Consider the following 12,264-nt stretch of genomic DNA (forward strand, 5'->3'; position numbering starts at 1 on the left):
TCCCCGCCCGGTTTCCTGGGGCCGGTTGCCGCGCGACGCGGGTCCGCCGCCGCCACCTGCCCCCCAGCTTCCCCGGGCTCTGCTGCCCTGGTCCGGGCGTCCACCCTGTCTGAGAGGCGGGAGGGAGCGGGCAGATCTGAGCACACCCCCCACCTGCCCCCCCCCTCCTGCTTCCCCGGGCTCTGCTGCCCTGGTCCAGGTCGTCCACCCTATCTGATCATCCTGTCTGAGAGGCGGGAGGGGGCAGATCTGAGCACACCGGCCACCTGCCCCCCCCCCCAGATTCCCCGGTCTCTGCTGCCCTGGTCCAGGACGTCTATCCTGTCTGAGAGGCGGGAGCGGGCAGATCTGAGCACACCGGCCACCTGCCCCCCCCCCCAGATTCCCCGGTCTCTGCTGCCCTGGTCCAGGACGTCTATCCTGTCTGAGAGGCGGGAGCGGGCAGATCTGAGCACACCGGCCACCTGCCCCCCACCCCCCCAGATTCCCCGGTCTCTGCTGCCCTGGTCCAGGACGTCTATCCTGTCTGAGAGGCGGGAGCGGGCAGATCTGCGCACACCCAGCCTCCCCCCCCCCGCAGGTGCCTGACAAGGCTCTAAAGACACGTTGTGTTTTTTTTACACCTTTCCAGACCCCTTAACCCCCTCATAAAGATTCGTTTTGTCCAAGGAACACAGAAAATGGACTTATTCCCACTCACCCCCCCACACACCTTCCTGGGATGCATTTCCTTTGCCTGAAGGTCCTTTGAACAAAGTGGACGGTGTCCGTCTGTCCACCTTCTGCCCTCCCCAAAGTTGACTTGTTTATTTATTTATTGAAAACCTCAGCCCTGCATTTTTTTTTTTTTGGTGCCCCACTCACGGCTGGCTTTTGTTTCCTCTCAGGGTGGCTTTGCGAAGTGTTACGAAATGACAGATTTGACAAACAACAAAGTCTACGCTGCAAAAATTATTCCTCACAGCAGAGTAGCCAAACCTCATCAAAGAGAGAAGGTGGGTATGACTGTCCAGTCAAGTATTTCCTTTGTGTTAGAGGATGGCCCTACCCTGTTAAGAAAATGTCGTCTGCTTGTGTAAGCACTATGTGTGTGTGTGTGTGTGTGTGTGTGTGTGTGTGTGTGTGTTTTCCTCCCCAGAGATGATGGCAGGTTACTAAGCCTTCATCTTTCATTTTCCTTTAGATCGACAAAGAAATAGAGCTTCACAGGATTCTCCATCACAAGCACGTTGTGCAGTTTTACCACTACTTTGAAGACAAAGAAAACATATACATTCTTTTGGAGTACTGCAGTAGAAGAGTAAGTGTAAACTCCTCTCAGTACATTCACTTCTAGTATTTAATCAGATTGCTTTTTATGTGGGATTTTTTTTGTTTTTAGATGAGGCAATTAATTATTAGACTGCAACATCAACTTTCATTACTCATTTTGCATAGGGAAACAAACCACTTATCTTGGTAGCTTTGACAAATTTTCTTTCTCTTTTATCTTTTTTTCTTTTTAGTCTATGGCACATATCTTGAAAGCAAGAAAGGTGTTGACAGAGCCGGAAGTCCGCTACTACCTCAGACAGATTGTGTCTGGACTGAAGTACCTTCACGAACAAGAAATCTTGCACAGAGATCTCAAACTAGGTAAGCCCTTAAGCTCCAAATGCTGACTTTTGCGTTAGAGAAGAGGTATTCTTTCTCCACTCCCCGCCCCTTTCCCTTTTTACCTGCCAAATGTGTTCTTACCTGTAGTCTAGCCTGTGAAATCCTGCTTTTCTAAATGAGTGACTTTATCAGAATAATTAGCTGCCTGCCCCTAATGTAGATTCATGCATAATTGATTAAAACACCTTCCCAAGAGAACTCACATTCTATTTTGCATATTGTGTAGGGAACTTTTTCATTAATGAAGCCATGGAACTAAAAGTTGGAGATTTTGGTTTGGCAGCCAGACTGGAACCTTTGGAACACCGACGGAGGTAAGAGTCAGAAAGACATAGTCCTTGACCCTACAATTTATAAACTACAATGTCAATGGAAAAGAACAACTTTTAAAATTAAATATGGACTAGCCAGGGTATGTTATAACTCTAAGTTGATTGTAATTGAAAAACTCCTATTTTTTCTTGAAATACAAAAATGGCATGGTACTTTTCGTCTCAAATGGTTTCAAACACTTGCTGGTTTGAGCTGAAAAAATTGTGTATGGGTTAAAAAAATGATCAAAAGTCACTTGGTCAAATACCCTTAGTCAAATGATTCCACATAGAAGCTCAGTGTAGTACCTCCAAGGCTTTATTCCCCAGTGAGTGACAGCCAGGGAAAAATAAATTTAACAAAATGTGAAATTGTTACTTATGAGATGTTGGTATTTTATCTTTCCAGAACAATATGTGGTACCCCAAATTATCTCTCTCCTGAAGTCCTCAACAAACAAGGTCATGGCTGTGAATCAGACATTTGGGCCTTAGGCTGTGTAATGTAAGTAAACATACCAAAATGGCTAAAATGCAAATTTTATTTAGATTTTAATAGTAATAAAAGAGTTCCTTTGTGGCAATTCCTTTAAAAAATTGGTTTCTTTGTACTCAGGTATACAATGTTACTGGGAAGGCCTCCATTTGAAACTACAAATCTAAAAGAAACTTACAGGTGCATAAGAGAAGCCAGGTACACCATGCCATCTTCGCTGCTGGCTCCTGCTAAGCACTTAATAGCTAGCATGTTGTCCAAAAACCCTGAGGACCGCCCCCGTTTGGATGACATCATTAGGCATGACTTTTTTTTGCAGGTCAGTGCACACTCTTTTGTGTATTTTATTGCAGGCCATTGATCTCCATTACCCAAACAGGCTACTGAAGGTCTTTTCTGATACTCCACAGGGCTTCACTCCAGACAGACTTTCTTCTAGCTGTTGCCATACAGTTCCAGATTTCCACTTATCAAGCCCAGCCAAGAATTTCTTTAAGAAAGCTGCTGCTGCTCTTTTTGGTGGCAAAAAAGACAAATCGAGATATATTGACACACACAGTAAGTTACAAGAGTACTCTCTTTTTGTTTATCCAGTATTATGTTAAATTTGATAATTAGTTGAGACTTTCTCATGTTAGCATAATTTGGACAATATTTTCTATACTATGGACCTTTTTATCAGTGCTCTCTCATGGTGGCTCATAAACTACTTAATAATGCATGTGGAAGAAATATAGCTTACTCTCATACTTCCTTGTTGAAGTAAAGACTAACACAGTTCTTTCCCTTGATTTACAGATAAAGTATCTAAAGAAGATGAAGACATTTACAAGCTTAGGCATGATTTGAAAAAGACTTCAATAACTCAGCAACCTGTCAAACATAGGACAGATGAGGTATGTTGGAAAAGAATCAAATATAAATATTTTAAGTCATTTCTTTGTGAATTAGCACCTAAACTGTGGCTATTAGGGTTCAACATGATATATTTGGTGAAAGTCAGCCCTTTGAAAGGGAGTCAGATCTCTGTATCTTTAAGTTTAAGGATACATGCAGTTTATATTACTGCACTATCTTTTCCCCAGACTCAGATCCATTGCCTTTTGATAAGCTTTATAAGCAGTTGACACCACCTCATATTTTTACCTGGAATATCAGCCTTAAATGGATTTGGATACTTGGCTCACTGCATAACTCTTCTCTGCCTTCAGGAGCTCCAGCCAACAAGTACTACAGTTGCCAGATCCGGAACCTCCGTGGGAGAAAATAAGCAGCAGATTGGGGATGCCATCCGGATGATCGTTAGAGGGACCCTGGGCAGCTGCAGCAGTAGCAGTGAGTGTAAGTGGTTTGTAATCCTACTTTAAATCATAAAACTGTTAGACAAGAGCCAGATACAAAGGATCCAAGCCAATTTATTTCTCAGCTTAATGTAACATAGGAAAAACAAAATCAGAGGATCTGGGGGGGAAAAAAAGCACAGATAAGCCCCGAGGTGTCTCTACCTCTTAAATTACTAGAGGGAGAATTAGTATCTATCAGAGCATAAGATTAAATTGTCAGCAGTTTTGTAATCTCTCTCTCTCTCTCTCTCTCTCACTTTTCAGGCCTTGAAGACAGCACCATGGGAAGTGTTGCAGACACCGTGGCTAGAGTCCTCAGGGGATGTCTGGAAAACATGCCAGAGGCTGACTGCATTCCCAAAGAGCAGCTAAGCACTTCCTTTCAGTGGGTCACGAAGTGGGTCGATTACTCTAACAAATACGGCTTTGGCTACCAACTCTCAGACCACACAGTTGGCGTCCTTTTCAACAATGGTGCTCACATGAGCCTTCTCCCAGACAAAAAGTAAGTGTGTCTGATGAATGAAATCTGTCAGTTCTCTTGGCTTACAGTAAAGGAATCCGAAGACAGTAACTACCTGCTTTAATTTTTCTGTTTTTTCTTTCCCTATCATTCTTGATTTTTTTAGGACAGTTCACTATTATGCAGAGCTTGGCCAGTGCTCTGTTTTTCCAGCAACAGATGCCCCCGAACAATTCATTAGTCAAGTGACGGTGCTGAAATACTTTTCTCATTACATGGAGGAGAACCTCATGGATGTGAGTACTGAGGCTTTAGAACATTGATATTTGAAGTGGCCGATGGTGAGCAGCATCAGCATGCCTGTGAAAACTGCAGCATTTCCTGTCCTTTTCTAGGTCTACTGAATCACAGTCAGTAGATCTAGAAGCGGAGGCAAGAATCCTCAGGCTGTTCCGATGCTTGCTTAACTTAGAGAAGTGTTTGCAGAGAAAAACAGAGCACACACTGCTCAGTCTTCAGAGGCACTAACTCCTTCTCGTCTCTGCTAGGGTGGCGATCTCCCTAGTGTTACTGATATTCGAAGACCTCGGCTCTACCTCCTTCAGTGGCTAAAATCTGATAAGGCCTTAATGATGCTGTTCAATGATGGCACCTTTCAGGTAACTGAATCCTTCATGGCAGTGTGTGTTTCTAAAAAAGTAATTTTTACCAAACTAGTTTAATTTTTTTTGTCTAAATGTTCCTAATTTTTGAATATGTAGAAAAATTCTAACATCGTGTTTAATTTTTTAAGGTGAATTTCTACCATGATCATACAAAAATAATCATCTGTAGTCAGAACGAAGAATATCTACTCACTTACATCAATGAGGATAGGATATCTACAACTTTCAGACTGACAACTCTGCTGATGTCCGGCTGTTCACTAGAACTGAAAAATCGAATGGAATATGCCCTGAACATGCTCTTACAGAGATGTAACTGAAAGACTTTGTGAATGGACCCTATGGGATTCCTCTTTTCCACTGTGAGATCGACAGGGAAGCCAGTAGAGTGATCTGGAGCATGTTGAAGATGGACAGGTGTTGGTACGAAACAATTACTCTGTGGCCTGCTGAACTGTGTGGAACCAGTCAGGCTGAGGCATACTTTTCTTGACTTTGGACAAAACAAGAATGAACCAGAATGCAGTTTTCCTTGAGATACCTGTTTTGTGTGTGTTTTTTTTTAAATGGTTTTCGGATAATATTGCCAGAAAGGTGCATTGACTCTTCTCTCTGTTGAGAGCATTTCAGCCAGAGGATTTGGAACTGTGAATATACTTCCTGAAGGGGAGGGAGAAGGGAGGAAGCTCCCATGTTGTTTTAAGGCTGTAATTAGAGCAGCTTTTGGCTGCTTAACTGTGAACTATGGCCATATATAAGTTTTTTTTTGTTTATTTTTGAATATACTTGTGGCTGGAAAAGTGCATTCCTTGTTAATAAACTTTTTATTTATTACAGCCCAAAGAGCAGTATTTATTATCAAATGTTCTTTTTTTATGTTGACCATTTAAAACTGTTGGCAATAAAGAGTATGAAAAGGCAGAAACAGTGGTCTCCTGTCTTTACTTCAGTGTATCAGTATCATCACATGATTTCCTCATGGGTATTTGGCACGACATTGGGAATGGAAGCAAGTTATAATGTCAGATCTTCAATTTTTCCAATGACAGTATGCAGGAAGACGGTCTGCAATACCAAATTAGGAACATTCTGAGTGAATTAAGATTGAGAAGAGTCTAACAAAAATACCACTATTCTTAGAACCAACCGACTAGCCTCTTGCTAAATCCCAAGTTAATTTATCTTTAAAGAGTTTCTTCAAAACTCATTGAACTTGAGCTAAAAAGTAAGAGTTTCCTATGGAAACAGGCCTCTGTTAGTAACTGTCAATAGGTACAGGAAGTTTATCTTAATATGGGCAAAACTTTATTCATCAAGATACACGCACCACCTGAAGGTATTACTCAGCGTAAACCTGCCTAAACACTTGCAGTGCCGCTGGCAGTCCTCGTACATAATTCAGTAGTGGGAAATGCTTCGTAAATAAGTCACTTCATTTTCCTTCAGGTGCATCGTGGGTGAGGGACATCTGAGAAACAAGCTATGGGACTCATTTTCTAAAGTGATCCAGGAGGCAAATCTAGTTTTCTCTTTTAGGGGGATTTTCTTATTGTCATATGTGGAGAAAAGTTGCTCATCCTGTTACTCTGAACTCAGAGTGACCTGCATCACATGCAAATAATCTTTTTGATCAGTTGTAATTCCCCTACAAAGAAAATACCATCCAGTGGCAAGAAAAGCCCTTTAGTGTCAAGCTTTGTTTATATTGGGATCCTGTATAGCAATAGTAGTTGTATACCTAAAAAAAATTCTGAAATTGTTACAGGCTCTACACTTGATATGATTGAGCAAAAACCAAGTTTGGGGATTTTTTTATGAGTATTTCCCAAGTCTCAATTTTTGGCCAAAATTCTCTAGCCATGTATGTAAATTAATACTTTGTAGGGCTTATAGTAATAGCTGAAAAAAACAATATTATTGGTGTGTAAATGTAGAATCTTTTAAGTTTTATGAACAGAGAAGAGACAGCAGATTGCAAATAGTGAAATACGTTCTTTCCTTTGGAATTTCACAAGCCATTACTATCACTTTAAGGTTTTGAAATATATTTATCAAAGATAAAAAAATATGAAGCCAAAATTATGTTTATCCATACCTGTTGGTCCTGGTTGTCTATTGCTACTGGAGAGCAGAGAAAGCCTGAACCTTTCTTTGGTCTCTAGGAGTCTCTAGGGAGTGAAGGAGAGTGCGTTTGCTATGATATGAAGATGAAAGTGTGCACTGAATGGTGTGGAATCAGGTAGAAAGAGCCCTAGGCATTGAGTAGACTCTGTTGTATCAAATTTGAAAGGATCCATGCAGCTTAAACAGAAATATGAGATGGTGAAGACTTTTTAAGTCATGGGAATATCCTTTCCAGAAGTCTATGGATGAGAGTCCAGAGTAGAAGTAGCTGCCTAATTCTGAAGTAGAGCAGATACATCTGGAAGAGTCAGATGTGATGTGACCCACATGTATCTCAAGACATTGAGGCTATAGCCATCCTGAAGGCTGAGTAGAGCTACTAGAAGATTTTAAGGAGGAAAGTAAAGCATTAGATTTAGATCTGTAAAATTCCTTCTGGAGCCATTGGTAAGACAGATGAAGAAGATAGAGAAAACCCAAACAGTAGAGAAATTACTTTGTCATCCACATGTAAAAAAAAATCAGAGACTTAATAAAAGGTAAAAAATGAAGAATTAGTATCTCCTCTGACCCCTGTGGTTCATTACAGTATTCCTGGCACTGTTAAATCCAGAAACAATAAAATATTGAATAAGCGAACAAATAAAGTTAGATTTGAGTTCATTTGAATAGAATTTAGAGACTAAGAAAGAGGGCAGGCTGTAGGAAGTCTGGCTGGGATCATCAATGGGGGAGAGGTGATACAATGTTTGTATTTCAGATGCCAACTATAATAAGGACCATGGAAAGAAGAGCCTGATACTTAGGGAAATACAATGAGATGAGGACTTTGTGAATTAGAAACATGTAAAGGTTCCCAAGTAGTTCTAGAGAATATTCGGCTCTGCCTGTCTCTTGAGAAAGCAAGATTTTGGAACTCAGGTTTTGGATAACACGGTAATAGAATGAATTATTTTTGTCCCTTCTACCCAAAAGCATTTTATAAAGTACAGATGAAATCTCCATAAAATAAAATGGTGTTGATAAATCTTTGCCATGGAGTAAGAAGAGTAAAAGATCCCCAAGTAAATTACCTTTCCAAACAGAGTCCGTGAATTCCAACTCCAAATAATACGTGTTTTTACTGGTCACACGATCCCAAGGATGTTTCTCCAGTAGCCATCACAAATCCTTGAAGAGTACATATGAGAGAGAAAAAAGGACAATCTCTGAAGATAAACTGTCTACAACTTGGTACAGTCATCACCCTTAAAGAACTATTTCTCATGTCTGCTAGGGGGGAAGCATGCTCCAGTGAAAAATTGTATCAGTCCTGAGTTCAAGTTCCCATTCAGCCATGTAATCTTTGGTTAAAAATCTAGCTCTAGAAATTGCAGATTCTTTATCTGTGAAGAGGAACATAATAGTAACAAAGTAACATGCAAACCAAATAAGTAGTCACACACCAGGCATGTTGTGTTTCCTCTGCTTCTTTCCACACTCATCCTAACAGGAGACTTGATTACCTAAGAAAAATAAACCACCGATTCATTCTTGTTTTTCTCCTTTTCAGTTTTCCTTTCTGTGTCAGTCCTGGTCTAGTCAGCAACACAAACACTTTAAGGACTTCTAAACAGAGGGAATCTTATGGAGATCTTTGGTTACATAGATGACAGGAGAGCTCAATAAGAGGTAGCAAGGCAACTAGTCAAGTAGCTGGAAGCCAATGGTACCCCAATGGCAAGAGGGATCGGATAAAAGGCAGGGGTACTTGAGTTCAGACTGTGGTTTTCTTACAGACCTAGAATCATAATGGTATGGCCACCAGCATTTTGAGGTTAGAGAGCAAAAGTAGCCACTGCTTGATTGAAAGAAAGGAGCTGAAATATTCTATGTTCTTTGTTCCTCTGGCCTTCCAGTCTCCTATTAACCAAATGAGCTAGAAGCCAGTAGATCAGCCTGAGCAATGTAGTTGCAAGGGTCATTCTTACATTACATGCATGTAAGCCTTTGTAGGCAAAAGCACGGCCCGCTGTGATGGATTGAATACAAAATATCCTATAGAAGCTCAAGTGGGTTGAGATCCATCCCAGTGCTATTTTAGAAGATTCTCGCAATTTTAGCATGTGGAGCCTAGATGGAGGAATTAGGCCCTACTGAGTGTACGGCCTAAGGGAAATCTTTCCTCTTTCCCTTTCCTGTCTTGCTCTTGGCTTCCAGGGTATCATACTGTAAACAGCTTTCAGCACACATTCCTACCACTCACTCCCAGCGCCACATATTCCTACTGTGGTGAAATGTGAAAAAAGTACATGGACCAAATCCATGGACTGACCTCTCTGAATCCATGAGCCCAAACAAATAATTCCTCCCTATGGGTTGTTAGCAGCAGGGATTTGATCATAGGGAAGTAAAAATAACCATCACACTCGCTTTCCTTCCTTCCAATTCTCTTCCATTAATTTGTATCATTTTGGTGTTTACCCTCCTCTTAAATCCCAAAGTGACTGAACTAAGTGCTAAAAGGTATAGTAGTTGCCTACTCACAAGACACAGAAGAAGGTTTGGAGTAGGAATAGAATGTGAAACATTCTGGCTGGGTTCAGACCTTTTTTATATTACAGATATTTTAATCTAATGAAAATGGTAACTAGAAGTGAATAGATATGTTTTCATGTACACAGAGAAATCAATTATTGGAATTAATGGCAATTCCATGTAATGATCAAGTCAATATATTATTAAAGTGTGTAATAAACCTTTAAAAGCAGAAACTGGTAGATTCTATCTTATTTTTCCTTCACTTGGAAGATATTTTAATTATTATATGCTTCAACACATGGTTTTTTTCAAGCACTTCTTTAAGCCTTATTAACTTTGGTAGTGAAAAGCATCTTTTGTTTAAATTGCCATTGTTTAATTATATTAATGGACTCATATTAAAAAGTTAAACTTCTATGTGCAATGCTGGAGTCTGATGGCACAGTCATCGATGTTCGGAATCCAATTGAATTGAATTTATGGATTTTGCCTCTGGGATAAGGCTTTCATACCTTTATGTGTAAATCAAAATAGATTTTAAGGATAGAGGTAAAATAACTTCACTTTTAATGATAGTTACTGAGCAATCTCTGATATGAAATATGGAATAATTAGATACTTTAGCACAAATCATGCAAGTTAGAATGCATTTTCTGTTCTAAGCTTATAAGTACTGCTAGTTGTTAGGTCACATGTCCAAATGAAATAAAATGCCCAGTGTCTTTCTTCTGTATTTCTTCAGGATTGGTAGCAGAAGAATGATCTTTAATATTGTGATTTCAAAGTCAGATATGCCAAAAGGGTCTCATTGGAATATCAGTTTATCATATGGTTTGTGTGAATCACAGAATTACATTTTTGAGAACTTTAGAACAGCAGGAGCTGTTCAAGAATTGCAAAGTTCATGTAAGTGATACAGTAGCCTAGAGGGGAGTGTAGATGCCACTAGAACTAGGTAATACCTTACATAGTGTTTACTGGAGAATGATTAGCCAGTAGCGTTTTCTGAGGTAGGGAGGATTCTCATTGGTTGCATTTTCTGGCTCCCTGGTGCTTCCCCACAAAAATTTCAAAACATCAGAGGGACGTCTCCAAATATGGAGATGGAAAGAGGTACCGAGAGCACACCATTATATTCCCAACATATAGTTTAATAATGACAGAAATAACATCAAGAAAAAGGTAATAATTTGTTTTAGAACAATTTGGTAATAATGAGCTTTCCTTCCTTCCTTCCTTCCTTCCTTCCTTCCTTCCTTCCTTCCTTCCTTCCCTCCTTCTGTCCTTCCTTTTTTTTTCCCCTTATAAGTCATGGGGCTTGAACTTGGGGCCTAGGCACTGTCCTTGGGCATCTTTGTGCTCAAGGCTAGTGCTCTACCACTTGAGCCACAGTGCCACTTCTGTTTTTCTGATGACTTATTGGTGATATTGTCGGGCTGGCTTTGAATCACCATCTTCAGATATCAGAGTCCTGAGTAGCTAGGATTACAGGTGTGAGCCACCAGGATTTGGCTTAATAATGAGTTTTGAGTGTCGATTATCTTTAAGCATTAAATATTCATTTAAAAATAATCTAATGTGTAATAACAGTTGTGTTTAGCAACTGGCTGCCCCATTTCCTTAAATTTTAGTAATCAGTTCTCATGAACTTGGGTAGAATACAATCTCATGGTCATAGCAATATTTGAAACCTGGGAGTAAAGACAGACTCTGAGAACTAGATAGTCACCCTATGCTCTAGAAAAACGGAAAGAAGAAGGTTGGGGTGGGGAGACTGTAGTAAAAAAAATCCAGGGTACATCGTACAATGTTAAGAAGACTGAGGGAAGGGGTGGATAGGGAAGGGATGGGTGAGACTGTTGAAAGGGATGGTGTAGATCAAAATACATTGTATTCCTACGCTGCTTTGTTAAATGGTAGCTCCCTTTGTACAACTTTACAGTTAATAAAAAACTGAAATAAATACATAATAATAAGACTGGATATTTCCCTCAACTTTTCACATAGTACTATACAAATATCATACACGAAACCTCAGCTACCCTAGGTTACAAGCCAGACTACTCAGATTGACATAATGCTTTTTCAATGATGAAGTATCTTCTCATTTCAAAAGACTTAGAGCCAAGCATATATGTAATGAAGACAACCAAAATCATGGAATTAATATCTTCTATAGAAGACTTATACATATTAGGTCCAGCATTGGAACTATATGTTAGTATTTCATATACAGTAATGTATTAGATATATAATTCAAACTAAAAGTAGAATATTAGTAACTGATAAAGGATTTTGAGATTTATATATACTTTTTCATAAGAACTTTAATTTATCATGTCTACATGTTTTACCTATTCAATGTGTAAGAATTCTTTACTATTTGGAAATATTTGTTACATAAAACAACTGTAAAGGAAGTCAACTAACTATATTGCAAATATAATATTAAATACTCAGTGAAGTTTAATTAAGCTTATAAATGGCATCATATATTAAGGTCTCCTTAAATTGTTAAGGTAAAATAAAAAATATAATGTGAAATTGTAAAAGTAAACTTGCAAGTAAAAGAACAGTGCTGGAGACATGGCTTAAGTGGTACTGTACCTGCTAAGTAAGCACAAGGTTCTGAGTTCAAACACCAGGACTGTCAAAAGAGAAATAATGAAATCCTCTTATTAGTCTA

General features: G+C 39.6%; 1 protein-coding gene across 1 annotated transcript in view; it reads left to right on the forward strand.

Annotated features, from left to right (window-relative positions):
* Positions 1 to 5,859, forward strand: part of Plk2 (polo-like kinase 2) — a 7,025-nt gene extending 1,166 nt beyond the window's left edge. The window contains exons 3-15 of the mRNA XM_013025238.1: positions 888 to 995; positions 1,184 to 1,300; positions 1,506 to 1,635; positions 1,883 to 1,970; positions 2,377 to 2,472; positions 2,584 to 2,782; positions 2,874 to 3,021; positions 3,262 to 3,359; positions 3,675 to 3,804; positions 4,071 to 4,311; positions 4,436 to 4,565; positions 4,818 to 4,928; positions 5,063 to 5,859. Of these exons, the coding sequence (XP_012880692.1) occupies positions 888 to 995; positions 1,184 to 1,300; positions 1,506 to 1,635; positions 1,883 to 1,970; positions 2,377 to 2,472; positions 2,584 to 2,782; positions 2,874 to 3,021; positions 3,262 to 3,359; positions 3,675 to 3,804; positions 4,071 to 4,311; positions 4,436 to 4,565; positions 4,818 to 4,928; positions 5,063 to 5,254 (1,788 nt within the window). The 3' untranslated portion in view covers positions 5,255 to 5,859. The remainder of the gene's footprint in view (positions 1 to 887; positions 996 to 1,183; positions 1,301 to 1,505; positions 1,636 to 1,882; positions 1,971 to 2,376; positions 2,473 to 2,583; positions 2,783 to 2,873; positions 3,022 to 3,261; positions 3,360 to 3,674; positions 3,805 to 4,070; positions 4,312 to 4,435; positions 4,566 to 4,817; positions 4,929 to 5,062) is intronic.
* The last annotated feature ends 6,405 nt before the right edge of the window (positions 5,860 to 12,264 follow it).

Source organism: Dipodomys ordii, unplaced genomic scaffold (genome assembly GCF_000151885.1).
Source record: "Dipodomys ordii isolate 6190 unplaced genomic scaffold, Dord_2.0 Scaffold83, whole genome shotgun sequence".
NCBI lineage: Eukaryota > Metazoa > Chordata > Mammalia > Rodentia > Heteromyidae > Dipodomys > Dipodomys ordii.